Source organism: Rhea americana, unplaced genomic scaffold (assembly GCF_003343005.1).
Source record: "Rhea americana isolate MKP2758 unplaced genomic scaffold, rheAme1 scaffold_150, whole genome shotgun sequence".
Taxonomy (NCBI): Eukaryota; Metazoa; Chordata; class Aves; order Rheiformes; family Rheidae; genus Rhea; species Rhea americana.
In genome coordinates this window covers 1,439,243-1,456,642 of record NW_028185595.1, presented here as the reverse complement: position 1 = coordinate 1,456,642, position 17,400 = coordinate 1,439,243, and the positions used below count along the sequence as shown (strand labels likewise).

The 17,400-nt window shown below is 42.9% G+C and overlaps 1 protein-coding gene across 2 annotated transcripts in view; it reads right to left on the bottom strand.

Moving 5' to 3' along the window:
* The window catches only part of SLIT3 (slit guidance ligand 3), a 469,515-nt gene that overhangs the window by 145,686 nt on the left and 306,429 nt on the right, over positions 1–17,400 (bottom strand). For both annotated transcript variants that reach the window (XM_085299580.1, XM_085299581.1), the window contains 2 exons: positions 11,711–11,782; positions 7,255–7,326 (listed from right to left, as the gene is read on the bottom strand). In XM_085299580.1, the coding sequence (XP_085155706.1) occupies positions 7,255–7,326; positions 11,711–11,782 (144 nt within the window). The remainder of the gene's footprint in view (positions 1–7,254; positions 7,327–11,710; positions 11,783–17,400) is intronic.

The window sequence follows — 17,400 nt, the reverse complement described above, 5'->3', positions numbered from 1 at the left end:
CCTGGGGCATCGCGGCCGCCCCGGGGCATCGCAGCCACCCTGGGGCATCGCGGCCGCCCCGGGGCATCACGGCCACCCCGGGGCATCGTGGCCGCCCCGTCGCCCTGCCCCTCGCACGCGTGCACGGCCCCAGCGGCCGGGGCAAGCTAACGGAAAGCCCAAACGAAAAAATCCCCTCGTAACGCGGTGTAACAGGTACCTCAGCCAACGAATTCAAGAACCAACAAATTTTACCGACACAGATAAATTATAGGAGATTTTTCTGTGGTATTAAGAATTGTAAAAACGAACATTCACGTGCTTCCGTCACATACACTAAATACGTTTCGCAGGACACGCAGATGTCGGAGCTCCTGTGCCAGCTTGGCACAAGCACACAACCCTCCTTCTATCCCCTAACACCTGAAATTAAAATTCCAAAGCGTTTTCAATAAAAAATGCCCTAACAGGTCAGCACGTCTCCTTTTTCTAACTGCTTCTTCCCCTCTCTCCTTACCACATATCATGGGAGCCTCTTTTACAAAGGTGGAAACCAGTGTGGATGGAGAAACCAGTCCGGACGACGTGCGAACACACCTGGCCTTCAAGCCTTGCCAGCGTATAAATAACATCCCCGCCTTTCCCACAAAGCAGGTTTCTAATACCAGAATGACTCGCACGAAGGATCGTTCGCTGTATCTTTAAGTCAGGCAAACCTCTCAAATCTTTTGCAGATGGTTTTCTAGCACCAGCAAGTTTTCGGTACGGCACGTGCACAGCCGAGCCATCCGAGGGCTGCGCTCGGCAGCGCGGGGAGCCGCCGGCACCGGGCAGCTTTCCGTGGGGCTCCAAAGCACCAGCCGGAGCCCYCCAAAGCGCCGCTCGCGGGCTGCCGTCGACCTTCCGAACACAGGGCAGGACAACGCTCGGAAAGCAGCTATATTCAGCTGTTTTAACAGAAAATACTCTAAAAATACAATAATTTTCTTCCAGCTCAACCAGCTGCTTTCAGGTAAGAGAACTGGACAAGGGATAACTTGCAAACCTTTCCTTTGCCCCTCACTATAGTAAAATGTGCACTTCTGCATACCAAGTCGGTTATGAAGCCTGAGTTCCCACGTGGAAGCGGGAAGCCCAATCCGGCGTAGTTTTCCCCAAGGACACAAGCACCTTTCCCTTCCCCTAGCTGCCTGCTTGGACAGAGCTTGAGGGAGTTTACGGTCTTTGAGGGCTCCCCCCACGGCAAGTCTAGCTGCGCTGGCCAAGAAGTTCAAATGCTACCCCGAGGGACAGCGAAAGTGGAGTGGGATTTACCAGGCAGTCGTGACAGCAGATGCACATTTCTTCAGCAAGCTAAACGGCAACACCGGCTGCATTTAAAACAAGCAAAAACCAAACATGTCCTTTTTTACAGCTATTATTGTATCTGCAGTAAGAAATTAAATAAACATAAAGAAGTCAGAAGGAGGCATTATGCTAATTCAGCCTGATCCTGACCTCTTACTTTTATATTCCAAAATAAAATGTATCCATTCCAAGACACAAAGAAATATGAAATTTGCACTTCAGCAATTAATTACAAGTCACAATTAAACTTCAGGCTATGCAGGTACACYAGATTAATTCAACTGCTGTTTTGAGTACTTAAAAATAATGATTAATCAGTGGAAACAGTTACTAATAAAAATGTGACTGCACAGATTCATCCAAAAGCTTGGAAAATACCAGACAATGAAAGTGTTGGAAGCTTTCCTGTAGGTGTAACAACAACAATTTTGTTACCTTCTACAGGAAAGTATTTAAGTATGTAGCAATCTTCTAGCAGTAGGGTCTTGGCACACAAAAGTCCTACTGAACCATAATAGTCTCTAAACATTATCAACCTCTCTTTTAAATTTAAGGAATCTGCAAAGACTGTACAAACACATGGCCTTTCATGTGCACTGAGGTTTACCACACCCTCTTCTACGTGTCTGAAACAGTAACTGCTGCATTCTCTTCATTTTGCAGCTCTTCTCCATGCAAAAGTAGCTGCAACTTACTTGCTCTGTTAAGCTGGACCCCAGATCATAAAGATTTTTCTCTGGAAGTTGACTCAGAACTCTTTTGGGTACGAAAGCCCAACACTGAAACCTTCACGCCGGACCATATGTTTTCCAGCTAACCTTTCCTTTATTTTGGCTTGGCTGAAGCATTCTTACTGAAGTGTCAAATTCTGACTTTATGCAATGGCTTTTTCAGTTCTCAAAGTGCTTTTAACTTTCCTTTGGACTGTGAAAACAATTCTTGTTAGGAAGAATTATTTTTCCCAAGCTGAATACAATGGCACAGGCTCAATAAGAACTTAAGTTTTCAAAAGAGGAGGAACGGATTGAGGTAAAAACAGCAATAAATTTCTAATAATCTGAAAGAAACTTAGACATGTAATTTTTTTCCCCCTACACTATTTCATATTTCTTCCTAGCAAGTTAGGCTAAATAAATCACAGTAAAACTATCCAAAGCAATTTGTTACTTTAAAGTAAGTTTGGCAGTTATTGCAGCAGACAGTGTTTTATTGCACATTTCAAATCACCAGGAATGACACCACATACATCATCAACCAGGAGACGATGGGCTAAACGGCAATGCCGTGTCAAAGCCTAAGCCATCCCCTGTCTCTGCGCCCAAGCTGATTGGAGCTTTTAAATCGTTCACAAGCTTAATTCGGTATAGGAAGGAAAGTGAAGGAATTCTCCCTCTGCAGTGTTTGAAACACACTCATTCACAGTTTAATACAMTAAAGGCATCGACTATTTTGTTGTATCTCATAAAACGTCCCCAGGCAGGCTGGATAAGACCTTCTGAACATACACATGTGAGAAGCTTACTGACCCCAAGAAAAACTGTGATCTTTGACAGTGTTAACAATAACCAAACACTAATCTTACACAATCCCCTCACTAATGCTCAAGATCGATTTTCACTTGATTAAACAAAAAATTAATTTTCTTCAAAAAGTGCGCAGAGCAGTCTTGAAACACGAAACTGTTCGTAACTCGGCGCCCRCGTCCTGCACTGCGTGTTATCCAGCGCTCCGACGCAAGGCAAAGTACAGTCCTCACCATTCACTTGCAATACAATATTACAATATACTCTGCTAACAGAGCAGGGACCAAGCAGTTCTCAACCTTTTGCTTAAAGTTCACATAATAAATCCCGCARTCAACTAGTTCCACCCTTCTTCTTGCCACAAGTATACTGTTTACTCTCATGTTTGTACAAAAAGGAACATTAGCCAGCAAGACCTCCAACATGAACGCTGTAGCTATGTCACCGCAGTTCACTTTCATCAGTGCTGCCCACTGTTTTTTAGATTCAAAGCTTTCTAAGTATTTGCTCCTCATCTTGGATATTTCAGATGGTCCAAGGAACTGCAGTATCACTAAAGGTCAAAGCCTCACGGTGAACTGCCTCACACCACCTCTCTGAGAGAGAGAAACATGTCCCCCTCTTATATAGGGGGSCTTTGGCACAGAGGAGCAGTTATTTGTCCAATAGCTATCACAAAACATATGCAACATGACTTTTTGCTCCCAAGTCTCATACTAGGATCTTTAAAACTAAGCCGCCCTATTTCTCGTGTCGTATTTCCTGCAGCTCCCCATGGTGTAGCCCCACGTGGCAAGTTCTCCACAGCTCTGTCCTCCCACAGCCAGACTGCAGCAGAGGTTGGATCCTCTCATATGGTCAGTTTTGTCCAGAAACAGCTTTGAAGCTGGRGTCATACCAAAAATATGCTATAGATCTAAGTCCCAGCACCAAAAGATTGAAAGGGAACTTGAGGCACCATAACAGAACTAAATCTGCAGAACATACAGAGCCACGGCTCACCAGGGACTCGGGCGCAGCCCTCACATGGCACGACAGAGGTGAGAAGGRAAAGCCAGAGAAAAGCTACGATAAAGAACTAATGTTCTTAAAGAAGATAACCCCTGCTCCTTAACTGTTGTCACATAAAGAAAAAAAAAGAAAAAAAAAAGTAGTGACTCAGAACTGCTTGTCAAATRCTTTTCACCATATTGAGCTTTGTTTTACACTTTTTTTCTTTTAGGAAAAAAAAAGAGTAGAAATTCCTTAATCCACACAGTCTCTATACACATACAGAACAAAACACTACTGAGAAATGGGCATGGAGAAAATGKTTTTTTCCCTATATGTGTGGGGAACGGGGAGATCCTGGGTCCCAGCAAGAACTTGCCTTTCTTTTGCTAAGTACACAGAAAACCCAAGGCAGAAATGGGTTATTTAAAGCGTTAAGAATTTGTGACCTGTTTCATTCCCCTAGGTAAGAGATTTCTTGAAAAAATATATGGATTTAAAATAAAAACTTATGACCTGTTAGCACATGGATCACTTAACACTTTTAAAAGATTTAAATTTTACACATTTTGTGGGATCTGCTGCTGTAATAAACATTCCTGTGTTTTGAAAACTATGCTATACCGTATTTCCCTCCATCTCTACGTACGTACAATAGACAGAGTACTCTGACAAGCAGTTCTGCCTGGAAACACTAACCTAAGTTAACTTCAGAAGAAAGCAGAGTAGTAACCTACTATATATAGGCCTCCATTAGCTAGCTAGACTCACAATATTGGCAGTCTTCCAGATAAGCACTTTCACCCTCTTGGACCCACAGGGAGCACTGCAATTGCATGCAAGCATGGGAGTAAAAGGAGGAGCAAAAAATGGGAATACCGCAGGAAAAAGAAAACAAGGAATTTAAGCAGGGCTGCATTTTTAATGGGAACAAAGTTGCTTACTTTCTTTTGTGCGTTACTATTTCCCCCTCCTTTATCCTTTAAAATGTACGCCACCAACCACACCGACTCATGCATAATCAGACAAGAAGTTACTCTGAGCTGGGCTGAGGCACTGTATGCGAAGCAGTGCTCCTTCAGGGCATGCAGCTCACTAAAGGTACAGGGCCCAGGCACCATAAAAAGCGGGTCACTTAAAAAAGAAAACGCTAGTAAGCAAACTGGCTTGCTCCAATTCCTCCTCCTTTTTCTCCCTCCTTTGGCGATTTCACTGGGAGTGTGGGCACTTCAAAGGAGTCGCCTTCCATCGCACTTCACCGTCTCCCTGCAGCTGGCAGCAGAAGCTGGACCTACCACTTCTGAAAGGGCTTAGACAGACCCGAGGGAGGTATCCTCAGACAGTGCCAAACAGCCTTGCTCCGTAAAGATATGTAGGGCTAGAAACTAAAATGGAGACAAAAAGGACTGGCAGGAAGGAACCCGCCCGAGATCTAGGTGAACACAAGGCTGTGAAGGATCAGGGAAGCAGCTCTTGCCTATCAGCTGGAGCGAAAAACCTCGTAAGACCTACCTACAGTGAACAGTAAGAGCAAAATCTTTCAAAAGGAATTAAAAGCCCATGGCGAGCACAACGGACAGCTGAACATACAGGAGGGGCTGACGTTTTCCAGGCTGGCGCTGATGCTGTGCTAGAAACCAGCCAGCCAAAGGGAGGAGGAACAGGTTGCAAGCTGCAACAGCTTCGTCCGGCTGCGGCAGGAAGGAGACTGAGGCAGACACTAACGCTGAACAAGAAAAGGCTGTTCAGAGGCCGTTCACTTTCTTTACTCCTTCCTTTGCTGCATCTCACCTCTCTGCTCTCTCTTCCCCCTCGTAACCTTCCAGCATTTCCTCAGCACTATTTTACCCAGTTGAAATTAATCATACTTAAACCAGTTGGGCCTCATTTACTTAGAACACGGTTTCGGATGACTGAACAGAGAATGCTGTCATTTCACTTGCTTCTGAGTGCAAGTCAAAGCGCTATACAGTTTCTGTGCAGTTCATATTCTCATTTCCTCCCCATCCACTCCGATGGGTTCTGCCCCACTCCTGAGGCTGCCTGGAGCGGGGGGTATCTGTACTAGCTGTAGCTAAGCCTGAATAACTTTGAATTGGGAGGTGAACCCCAGAAGAAGTGCTCTCCAGCTTGCTCCTAACCAGGAGGTTTGCCATGGCCAGAAAGCTGCAGCATTGCAGCATCAGCTGCAGCTTTGTAATACGCCAAAACTGTAGTGTTCAGTAAATATCATGCTCTTATTGAATCGTTTCCAGGCAGTGCTGAAGGATTTGACCATYTCCACAGTAGCCTGAGTGACACCGCTCTAGCTATTCCACAAAGGCTAGCAACACTTAGTATGTATTTCTGGCGTTCTCCCAGCTGGATTCCAGGCACAACGAAAGGCCCATCCTCTGCATGCTCCCTCAGAGGTCTACTGCAGTGCAAAAGTTCAGCACTGAACAGCCTTCTAATATTAGCACTAGTCAACAAGTTAGCATTATCACAGAATAAAATGATGGCAGTTTTTAAAAATAAATTGCACTTATATCAAACTGTCTTAAATAAGTACTAATACAAGTAAATGTTTTAAAACTCTATTTAAAATTAATGCAGATAAAAACCTTTCCAGTTGAGCTTAATCTCTTTCCAACAGTCTTGTTTCCAGTTCATTTTCCATATGCAGCTTCTGACCTTGTATTGCTTTCTTTTATGCATTACAAGCTTCCCTGTTTTAATAGTGCTGTGAGTGGCTAAGCTGAAATATAGCAGCATTTAAATTCAGCTTGCTGCTACAAACAGTTTCTGCGTTCTATAAGGAAAAAGTAATGGTTGTCAAGAGATCCTACTTTCCTCTTAGCTTACTTGTATAAAGTAATATTTTAATCCATTTACCAGGTTAATAAAGTAGTAATTACAGCTAAGAAATATAAACCTTCTCATTAGAGTTCTTCCCTAAGAAGTTTGCAAAAAAAAAAATAAAATAAAATAAAAATAAAAGTGCAAGCTCCATTCTGCACAGTACAGAAAAAAAATTTGGTATGAATGTATCTATCCCCAGCTCCACTCTGATTAACTCCACTAACCAGTGCCTGAGCAATGAGACGGTTTTGTTTCTGCATCCTATGCCCCCTGAGCTGGGGGCATGGATTAGCCTGCAGATGCACACATACAACAGAATGCAGAGACTTTGAAGAAGTGAACAAGTAACCAACCCTCAGGATGTTCGTCTATAAAAGAACTTATGAGAGTTGTGTAAATAGCTCCTCTTTCTAGCCTTCATGAYCAATTTTTCATGTACAAAAGATTAGATACTTCACACAAGCTGGTATTAACATACAGAAACATAAGTTCTCCCAGACTTCATATCACCATTTTTCTTTTTCTTACATGCAAGTTCTCCCCAAATACCCATTCAGTTCTATATTCTACTTACAAGGAAATGAGAGATTTCAAGCCTTTGAATGCATCAGGWGCAATGTCAGATATTTGATTCTTGCTGATGTCTCTGTAAAGAGAATTAGGAGGAATTAAAAGAACATTCATAAATAGGAATTTCATGAAAATGAGTATTTTATCTTGAAGTATTTATATTACTGTAGGTTTTGGAAGAAGATACTTTGTTATACAAAAGCAGAACTAAAAGATCCTACTACCTAGAAATTTCAAACCACCTACCGACACAGACAAACAGGCAAATTCCAGGAATAATCAAAAGGCTTTAGTCAGTGTGATAGGCAGCAGCCTTAACACACCAAAAACACACTGCTGATAATGTCTTTTGTTTTATGACCACTGAAACAATGAGGTTTATGAAGAGCTTTGAAGAACAACAGTGAGGYAGTCCACTGAATTCAAACTGCCGATAAAGCCATCATCAGAACTATTAATAATGAAGGTGGCTTTGTGACTGTGATGGAGGCTTAAAGCATGAGGCAGCTTGGTGCTGCCTATGACATAGCACCAAGGTCATCTAATCATTTAAAGGCAGGCATGGAAAGCTAATATTACAGAACAGCACTGGAGTTCACGCTTTGATAATAAATTAAAYGATAGATAAGGTGAGGAGGGTCTGAGGTAGCCCCAAAGCCCTGGTAGGACATGCATTAGGGAAGACGGAGGGATTCAAAGAGAGGTGGCATGGCACAGGCACCAAAGGAATGGCTTTTGAGGCAGCAGGACTGTGTTTGTCCAAGTTAGAGAAGAAACTTTATGGTAAATGAGATGTAGTAGGATCAAGGATTTTACCTTTCTAAGCAGTATACATATAGTATAGTTAAACAAAATTCTCAATAAAACCCTACAAAACTCTTTAAGGATTAGTCTGAACTTATATGAGATCTAGCAACACAGAGTGGGGTTTTATTTGGTTCTCTTATAAGGCTCATAAAACAACTGCTCTGGGACCTACTCATGTTTTCTATTAGTGTCCTCCTTAGAAGGACATCATTCAGTGAAAATTTGTGGTTCTTCAACTCATAGCAGCTGCATTAGTGACAGTGAAAATACAAGTATTTATTTTTATATCTTTAGTGAAACCTGTTTAGAATGTCTGTTAGTATTTGCTGCTTTTTGTCTAGCAAGTCATATATTAGCAGAACTCCGACATGAAGATTTTGCTATCGATTTACAGAATTTTAATTTTAGGTTTCTGCTATTTTTCTTGGACAAATCACAGAAGGAGTCTTAATCATAGAATCAGTAAGGTTGGAAGGGACCTCTGGAGATCATTGAGTCCAACCTCCCAGAGATTTCCTGGTGCTGGTTCCAGGGGGGCTTGAACCCAGGACCTTCAGCATGTAAAGCAGATGTGATAACCACTAATTACACCATCCCTCTCTCCCCCAATTAGTGAGGAATATTTTAAAACCTATTACAGTGTCATGAAATCATGAGTTTCCTGAACAGAGACAAGCATTTGAAAATGGASATTTACTTTGGAACACAAATATTTCAGGACTATTTTATGGATTTGTCACATTTCAACATTTGCACCTTCTCTCTCTCCACGTCAGGATGTTAATGTTAATGAGTGTATAGCTAATGGTGCCTGAACTTGCATAAATGTCATGCTGGGTGATGACACTCACCTTCTCCACGCAGATGCACTACAATCAGCATTATAAGGTAATTAAGACACATTATTTCCTTTCCATTAGAGCCCAAGCTCCACTGCTGTTGGGTAAGGAGGCTCTCCATCTCCTTCTGACTTAACTGAGGCAAAAGGATTCAATTATGCCCTGTACTTTCATTCCCTTCCTGTGGTCTGCTGCACTCCGGTTAGATCATCCTATTCTGTGCACGATTTGCATTGAGACAAATAGACACATGTTCCTCCAACCTGCATGACTAAGTGGACTTAGGTCACATCAGGCTCCCTTCCATGGTACAGGGCCCCGCTAGAATCACTCAGTGGAATTACAGCTCTTTAGCTGGAAACGTAATAAACTTATCAGGATTCCACCCAGGCAGGGAAACCATGAGTCACCTCACGCTCCTGTCTGCTGGCAGCCCTGACAGCATGCTAGAGATCTTCCTCTTTTCGAAAGGCTGCTTAACACACCTTGGAGGGTGGCTGTGCTCAGTTACTGGTTAGGGACATAAATTGTTTTTGACTTTGCAGCAGGGAAGAAAGGATACCCTCTGAGTCACTGGATGACATACGACTATATGGCAAAGAGACTGGCTGGAATATCTTTACTGTAAAAGGTTTTGAAACAAAACACATTTATTTTTAGATACAATGAAATGCAAAACTATTAATAACATTGGATGGATATTCTCCATGTTGACTAGCATTATTAGAAACAGATTACTCGATTATCTCTAACATTCAAAAAAGGACTGTTCCCATTCGACAAGAGTACTCAGTGAAAATCCATGTTACATATGGTCTTTTAGAGGCTGCCTAACAAAAGTAGCAGCACCACAGAGCTACCTGGAAGACTCTGAAATCTCAGTGTGTTTTCTGTGAAGAAAAAGTGAAAGTAAAATTAATCTGACAGCATCAAACACCATTACAAGCACCAGAGCCAGAGAGGTACAAGCACATCTTCCAAGTGGCTCTGTGTACCTGGCTCTTAGTCCTGTGCCACAAGCCATTTTTTTAAAAGCATCAGGAAAACAGATAAAATGTGAGGGAATGCCATACATTTTGCAACTGCTGGCCTAGGAGTTACAGAACTACGGCACAAGCACAACTGGTGATATGTAAATGAATTCCACATGGCCTGTCTGAGCAGGGTTACTTCATGCAGTGAGGACAACAGCTTCTAAGCCTTAGCTGACCAACCATCTGCCACCATCTTTCCATTTTGAAGGAGACGGGATGCATCTCAAACCTCTTCTAGAGCCTTTGGGTCTAGCAGACCTACAAGTTGTTGCTGTCAGAGTCCTCCAAAAATGCAGGGAACCATTGTCTCAGATTGTACAATCCAATCGCACATTTGAATTCTAGAGGTATCAGATCTTCCTTCTGAGACAGATACATTTAGCTTGCAGTGAACTTTTAATACGAATCATTTCGCTTAAGTTCTACACTGGGTTGAGCAGCTAGTCAAGTTAAAGATCTTTTTTTGGTCCAGTCCCATAAAACTAGAGTTCACCTATCATGAAGACTGAAAGGACAGTAAAACACTGCCAAAATCTAAAATTACTTATACCTCAGAAAGAACTAAAGTAGTGACTTTAATAATGAAAGAGTCAGAAGTTAGGTCACTGAAAAGGGATCCACCATTATTCACTGAAATTACTGTCTTGCTATCTAATACAGTACTTCTTTAAAAATACATACAGCTATATTGAAAGTGAGACAGAAGAATAGAGACTCACGAGATTGATGATTTGGCCTGTTAAATATTAAGATCCATATTTACAGCTCTCCAGCTCTAGGAACTGKATGACTTTGGACTGGCAAACGCTGTAATTTTACTCCTAAAGCCAATGGTACAGCTCAGCTCATTTCAGTTTTCAAAAGCATTAGCTATCTGATGACCCAGGATCTTCTGTGAAATAAGCTGACCATTTCTTAATTCCAGTACTGTTCACGTCAGAAAACAACTGTAAAGACACCTTTATTAGCAGTCTTAGCAATGAGCTACAAAGACTCAACTACTTTTCTCATTTCTGCAACTTACTTGCCCATCTACATTTTGACAGGATGGTGAAGCAGGAGTAACTCATTTTACCATTATCTGTATGACAGCACTACAGTCACAACATCTCTCATACGTCACTTAAAAATAAAAAATAGAAAGGAGGGAGACTAGAGGCTCTTCCTCTGGTCTGGTTCTTCCTCATCCAGGTTAACCTGGGTTATCTGCATTGGAGCATAGGTAATTTTTTTTTAATCCAGAGAAGCAACACAAGAATTAGTAAGAAAAGAATTGTCTGTTTACCTACTGGTTATTAAAACATGGAGGAAACGAGTTCCAGCAGCTTGCTTGGTTTTCTTGTAAACAATAAAACCACTTCAATACCAGGACATTGAATGCRCTGGGAAAATCCAAACAACTCTGCAAGAACATGTACTCCTGCTATAACTGGTGTTAGCCCAATTGAAGTGGTGCAAACAGAACCCAGAACGAATGAGAGAAAAAAAAATGAACTTAAAATCTTTTTTGGGGACCTGGATTCAAAGTAGAGTAACAACAACTAACTAGTTTACATTGTCTGTAACAGAAAGTGAATCTGAGCATTATTAAGGATTTCACGCACTGCTAAACATCCTGGACCAAATTCCACTGTGGCTTACAGTTTGAAGCGATTATTTGTGTAACCCCCACTGGTTCCAACACAGAAATTGYCAATACGTTTTTAAAACAAAGATACTGAACTTGAAGTTAAAAGATTCAAGACTGCTCTTGCATGTTCGTCTTGTTATTAAAACTTACATTCTCTTAAGTTTCTTGTACTGGGTAAAAGCTCCAGGAGGAATGATTTTGATGAGGTTTTGTTCCAAACGTCTAAAAACAAACAAAGCAAAACATGTTAACTACACAACTGTAAGACAGGAATAACATTAAACATTATAACAAATTTTTAACAAACATAAAATTCTTTTACAGAGTTTATATGTGAAACAGATTTTTCTTTTGAAAGCTACTGAACYGAGAAAATACTCCTTTTAGAAATTAAATTCATCTCATTGACTTCATYAGTCTGCATGGAAAAAAGTCACGAATTAGAGAATTTGTATTGTTAAAGCTCAATGAATGAATATAAACATCCTTAAGTATAATGTATGACTACTTCATCAAAGTTAAGGCAGAAAATATAGATGCTTTCCCTGAGTGGCTGTTGAAGGTAGCTATCTACACTGAAGGCTATGCTTTGTTATGGCAGCTTAATAAGCTGATTAATAATACTCCCAGAGTGACTCAGGCGCAATATTCTGTGGGTTGAAGTTGCCTCTTTCCATGCACAACTTGCATTAACAATGTTTTTGTGAAGCAAAGTGGAATCCATTGCAATATGAGTTCAGATTTTTAATGTCCTTTGGAGGAAAACGATCTACATCAAAATGGAGGGTCAAGGACTGTATCTTCTGATTTTAATCAACAAAATATGATCCAGRCTAAATCAAAATGCTTTTGTTTTCATTGCTGAGATGTGTTTTGAAAGAATTGTCCTTTATAAAAGAGCATAAGTGCATGAATCAGTAACATAAAATATAAACAGCTTGAAGATACAGAATACAGTAACCATTAAAATCCATTCATATTCCTTCACRTAAGTATTTTCAAGTCTTTGTCACCAAGTTTCTAAATCTCTGCTAAGAGGATTATCTTCTCCTCAARTGAACCCTAAATATTCATCTCTATTAGAGGTACAAAAGTGGAACCCATTCAACAAATTCACATGACCACAGCACTTCACAGTAACAGTTGTAACTGAAAGTGAAATTTGATTTTATCTAGCTTTTACTTATTATTCACTGCTTGTGTATTTTTTTCCAAAATTTTCATAAAAAGAAGCAGTTCTAATTGCAAAGTTMTCTGGTTAGGAATAGTGTAGAGATGAAATACAAAAACCTCAGAATATAGGAACAATGGAATGAATCACTCGAGTCATTCAGAGCTACTGCGACAGGGCAGAGGGGAGAAAAAAAAAWTAAACCATGAATGGAGTTAAAATGAGAGGTTGTGAGGAGTCAATCATGCTTTTTAAATGACTTAGGAAGAATGGAGGGAAAATACATAAGGTCCATCAGGCCTCTAATGCACAGTATATACTCCTGCTGATCTATGCCTTCAGTAGGCAAAGGAAAAATCCCCTTGAAAATAAGATACCTTGCCAAAGCACTTACACTCCAAGACGCTATTTAAGTCACGTATATTCTGATACTTGCACAGYCAGTGTGCACAGTCTCTTTTTTTTACTCCTCTAGCAGTCTATTTTAAAGCTTGTGATCAGAGTTAATTCTCTTCCTCGCTTTGTGACTCGAATTAGCAGCTGAAATTTCTCTTCCAGTTGGTCTAACCACAATGCGCTTCGTTTCTGGCAAGCCCCCAGTGAAGTGCAAATCGCTGTAAGCTTCAGCGCACCGGTATTGTTGCGAGGTGTCACGAGAATTTGTAATACACATGCTCTGCCCAGAAGGGCTTTTTGTGAGCTTGCCCAGCCGGCGCTTCGCTCCGCCCAAGCTTTTCTGCGTGGACACCTCCACGGGCAAGGGGCTCGCCTTACGGACACGAACCGGGGCGTCACGCGCGGCGCCCAGCAATCCCCACAGGGCAGCTCAGATAGAGTCGCAGGGTGAAAACTTGGTCCCATTTTATAATTGCCTAAAATTGCGCGGAAACGTCAGTCTTGCGGCATCTGCAAACATGCCGCAGCAGCAAGGGGCAGTGACCTGCACCAAGCTGCTCTCGCAGCACCGGCGCTCGGGTACCTTCCACCGCCGGCGAGAAATGCAGCCGACCTCGGACTGCTAAGGAACGTGCAGCACTAAATAAACAGGTTCCTAGAAAGTACAAATCTGACTACAGTTCTGTTACTCCTAAATGCATGTTATGGTTTGGCATGGGTATGCTGAAAATYACAATGCAGCTACACAATTAAGGCAGCAAACACAAATTACTGATATCAGTTATTTTTTGCTGTCACCCAGTCTGATCTTGTAAGTGACAGGGTAAAGCTGGTACAGGATTGGAAACCTGTAGGAAACACTGGGTTTTGCCAGAAGAAGCGTTGACATTTTCAAAGTGATGAAGGCTTCATTATAAACCAGGGTTATCTGCGATATAATGCGAAATGCTGCTGCTTTCAAAAAAGGGAAAAAATAAGTTTCTTCCTAGTCTTGCCCTTCTTTTTTTCTGCAGGAAGTGGAAGGTTAATCTAAATTTCACAGCCACATTACATTTCAGAGAGAATTATATTTATCTAGCTCATGCACAATACGACCTCTGGAAAACCACATTTTTCATGTTCTACCCTGCGTGCCGGGAAGTGCTGTCATACACTACAAACCAACCGCAAAGGAGCATCGGTGAGTTGATTTGCTGTGYATCACAGGAATATACAGAAACTTGATTTTACAACGCATTTGAGAACTTTGTACAAAAGACAGTCCCAAAAGAGTAAATTCCCACTGAACTACTGTCTTCCACATCTTAGATTTCTTATAACTCAATAAAATTCTCCTCGCTGTTCCTCTGGTATTTCCTAAGATCTGTTCGAAAGACTCAACAAGTGGAATTCAGAAGACGGATAAAACGAGCCGCCCGAGCCGCCGCGTCGCCGCTGCGGCCGGTCCCCCGGCCGCGTTCGAGCACCCTCCCGGCTCCGCGAGGGCACCTCGGCCCAGCGCCTTCGCCACCGCCACGGGACACGAGCCACCCCGTAAAGCACGGCCGGAGAGCGGGAAGCCGGAGGGCCCGACGGGTGCGGATGCGTCTCCTCGCTCGCAGAAAAAGGGAGCGGGAGCGAAGCACCAGCGCCGCGGACGCCCGCAGAGAGCCCCGCAGGCTCCGCGAGCGGTGCGGCCGCGGCGCTCCCGCCGGAGCCGGAGCCGGAGCCGTGCGCTCTGGGGCTGGGGTCTCCGGAAGGGCCCGTTCGGTGGGTGTGCCTGGGGCATATCCTGGACAGAGCAGGCTAGGGAGACCTTAAAAATACATGACTTTACCTGTTAAAAACACTCAGTTGAAAGATTAGATGGTATGGACACATTTAGCTATATCAAGTTCAGAAGTAAGGACCTGATTTCACTTGAGAGGACTTAAATTCCTACCAGTCGCTCCCGGAATGGGGAATTATGACTCAGCCACTGGCTGAGGTACATGAAGTGGAGAGGAAGGCTCAGCACACTCGCCCTTTCTTCGAGGTTCACTGGGAGAAGTTCTGCATGGGCTGAAASAGAGAGAGCAGAATGAGGTAGCCTTGGGTTGGTGGTGTGTACTGAAAGGAGAAATACACATCTGAAATGTCACTTAACTCTGAGGGCCAGGACTCTAGTCCTGGATTTTAGTTTTGGAAGATATTAAACTCAGGCATAGCATTTGGCTACCTGTAAGTTAGGTTTTTTGATGTGAATATATATGTGAGAAATTTAGTACATCACACTACAGTGATGTGGCAGTATTCAGATGCTTGCTGTAGTGTAACTTTTCATGTTAACTGGCTTGTGTATGTAGCCAGGATATTAATATGGATATACTGGTAATACAGTCCCATTTTTTGGGCTGAATTTCAGTGATGTTTGGTTTCAGAGTGTTACTGAAAAACAGGCACGTAAAGGCATATGTGTTAAGTATCAGTACTGTCCACTTGCAGGAGGGGATTTAAGATTAAATGGTCTTGTGGCTAAATGATGCCTTTAACCAAGAAATAGGGAACATTAGCATGAATTTTATATCAGTTACAAATAGAGAAGTTCTCCTGGGAAAGGGCTTACRGGAGATATGTTCTTGCTTTCAGTTGGATTAACTGTGTTATGAATAAGGAAGTACATTTGGAAAGGGGGAGGGAAATTTGGGGAAGGGATTGAACCCTCGATGAATCATGAAGATCATGTGATTTTATATGAGACTATGTATATCTCAGCTTACACCTGCTATTTGGTAAGGAAYGGCAGTCATAGCTAGGAGTAGTCAGTGTAGTCTTGAGTCACATGATCAGAGTTAATGCTGAATAGAAATTGTATCTAGGGAGCAAATGCTTAGGGTACCATCCACATTGGTCACTAAATCTTGCAGTTCATAGGTGAGATTTGAATTGTATTTCATGTTTCTTTCTTACTTCATGCTGATTGTACTCAACTATTAGTGGCTTTTACATGGAAAGGACAAGTGATGGGGTTTAGGCTTGCAGGACAGTTGTGGTACAGTGGCAGGTCATGTGATATATTACTGAATTTTTCAACTACATCTTTCCAATCTGTTGACTAAGTGGTCAGTTATAAGAACTTGACTGCATGCTGGCTTGTGTAACTTACGGGTTGTTCCTGAAGTTATCTGGATGCTAGAAATGACCTTTGGTAGTAAAATTCAGAATTAGTTGATTGTGAAGAGTTTAGTTACTTAGGAAAATTATGGTCATGTTCTTATCTATTCTAGATAAGAGGATACTGGCGTTCATGCTATTTTTTTGTAACTCTTGATCTGACACCTCTTAAGCAACAAAACATCTTAATGGATATAATGCTGTGTCTGAAATGCAAAGCTTATTTGATGGTTTCTCCATTACAAACTGCCCTCCGCATATGTAATAATCCCATACAGAGCATCAGGAGTGAGAAACTAATGGATTTTAGCTGGTAGCCCCTCACTGATGAATATTACACAGGTACAGAGCACTCCAGTTCCAGTGTGTGCTTCCTCTTCCCATGTGCTAGGTTAACCAAGCTTGGTGCCAGACATGTGGAGGAAAAGAAGGTGATCAGGAGTAGCCAGCATGGATTCACCAAGGAGAAATCCTGCTTAACCAATCTGATAGCCTTCNCGCCCCGGCACGACCGGCCGCCGCTGCCCAGCCGCACAGAAGCGCCGCGCTCGAAACGCCAGCGCCGTCGCCTCGCAGAGCCCTCGGGGCCCCGGCCCGCCACGGGAGGGCCTTTCTGTGCCTCTCCTCGCCCCGCAGCTCTCCGACGGGTAGAAAACGAAGCGTCTTGGCGTGGAGGAGATGAAGCACTTTAAAGAGCTCATCGCTCGCTGCTGCTGCTTCAACGAGCCGCTGGTTAAAGCTTCCAACCCCTACCCCGGCTGAAGACTCCGCCATCGCTATAAAAACTCTTAATGCAGGTGGTTCGCCAAGGCTTTTATACGGCTACCTTTCACCACAGTGTCTGAACGCCTTCCAAGCAAAATTAACAGTACGTATTACCAACCCCTCTCGTCGAGCCTGCCTCTCCACCTCCGGAGAGCTGGGAGCCAGTAAGCCGTCTGCCGCGACTAACACGAGGTGGAAACGGGAATTTCCCGTCGCMTTCCCAAGCCTGGTGCTCAGGAGCCTGGCAGGAGGGTCTGCTCCGTACGGAGGTCCGCACRGGGGACGCGACGGCTGCCTCCTGGGCGCTACCGCAGCGGGCTGATCCTGCCCGGCCTCCGGCTCCTCCAAACGCCCGCCCGGCCGGGGCACTCCCCGA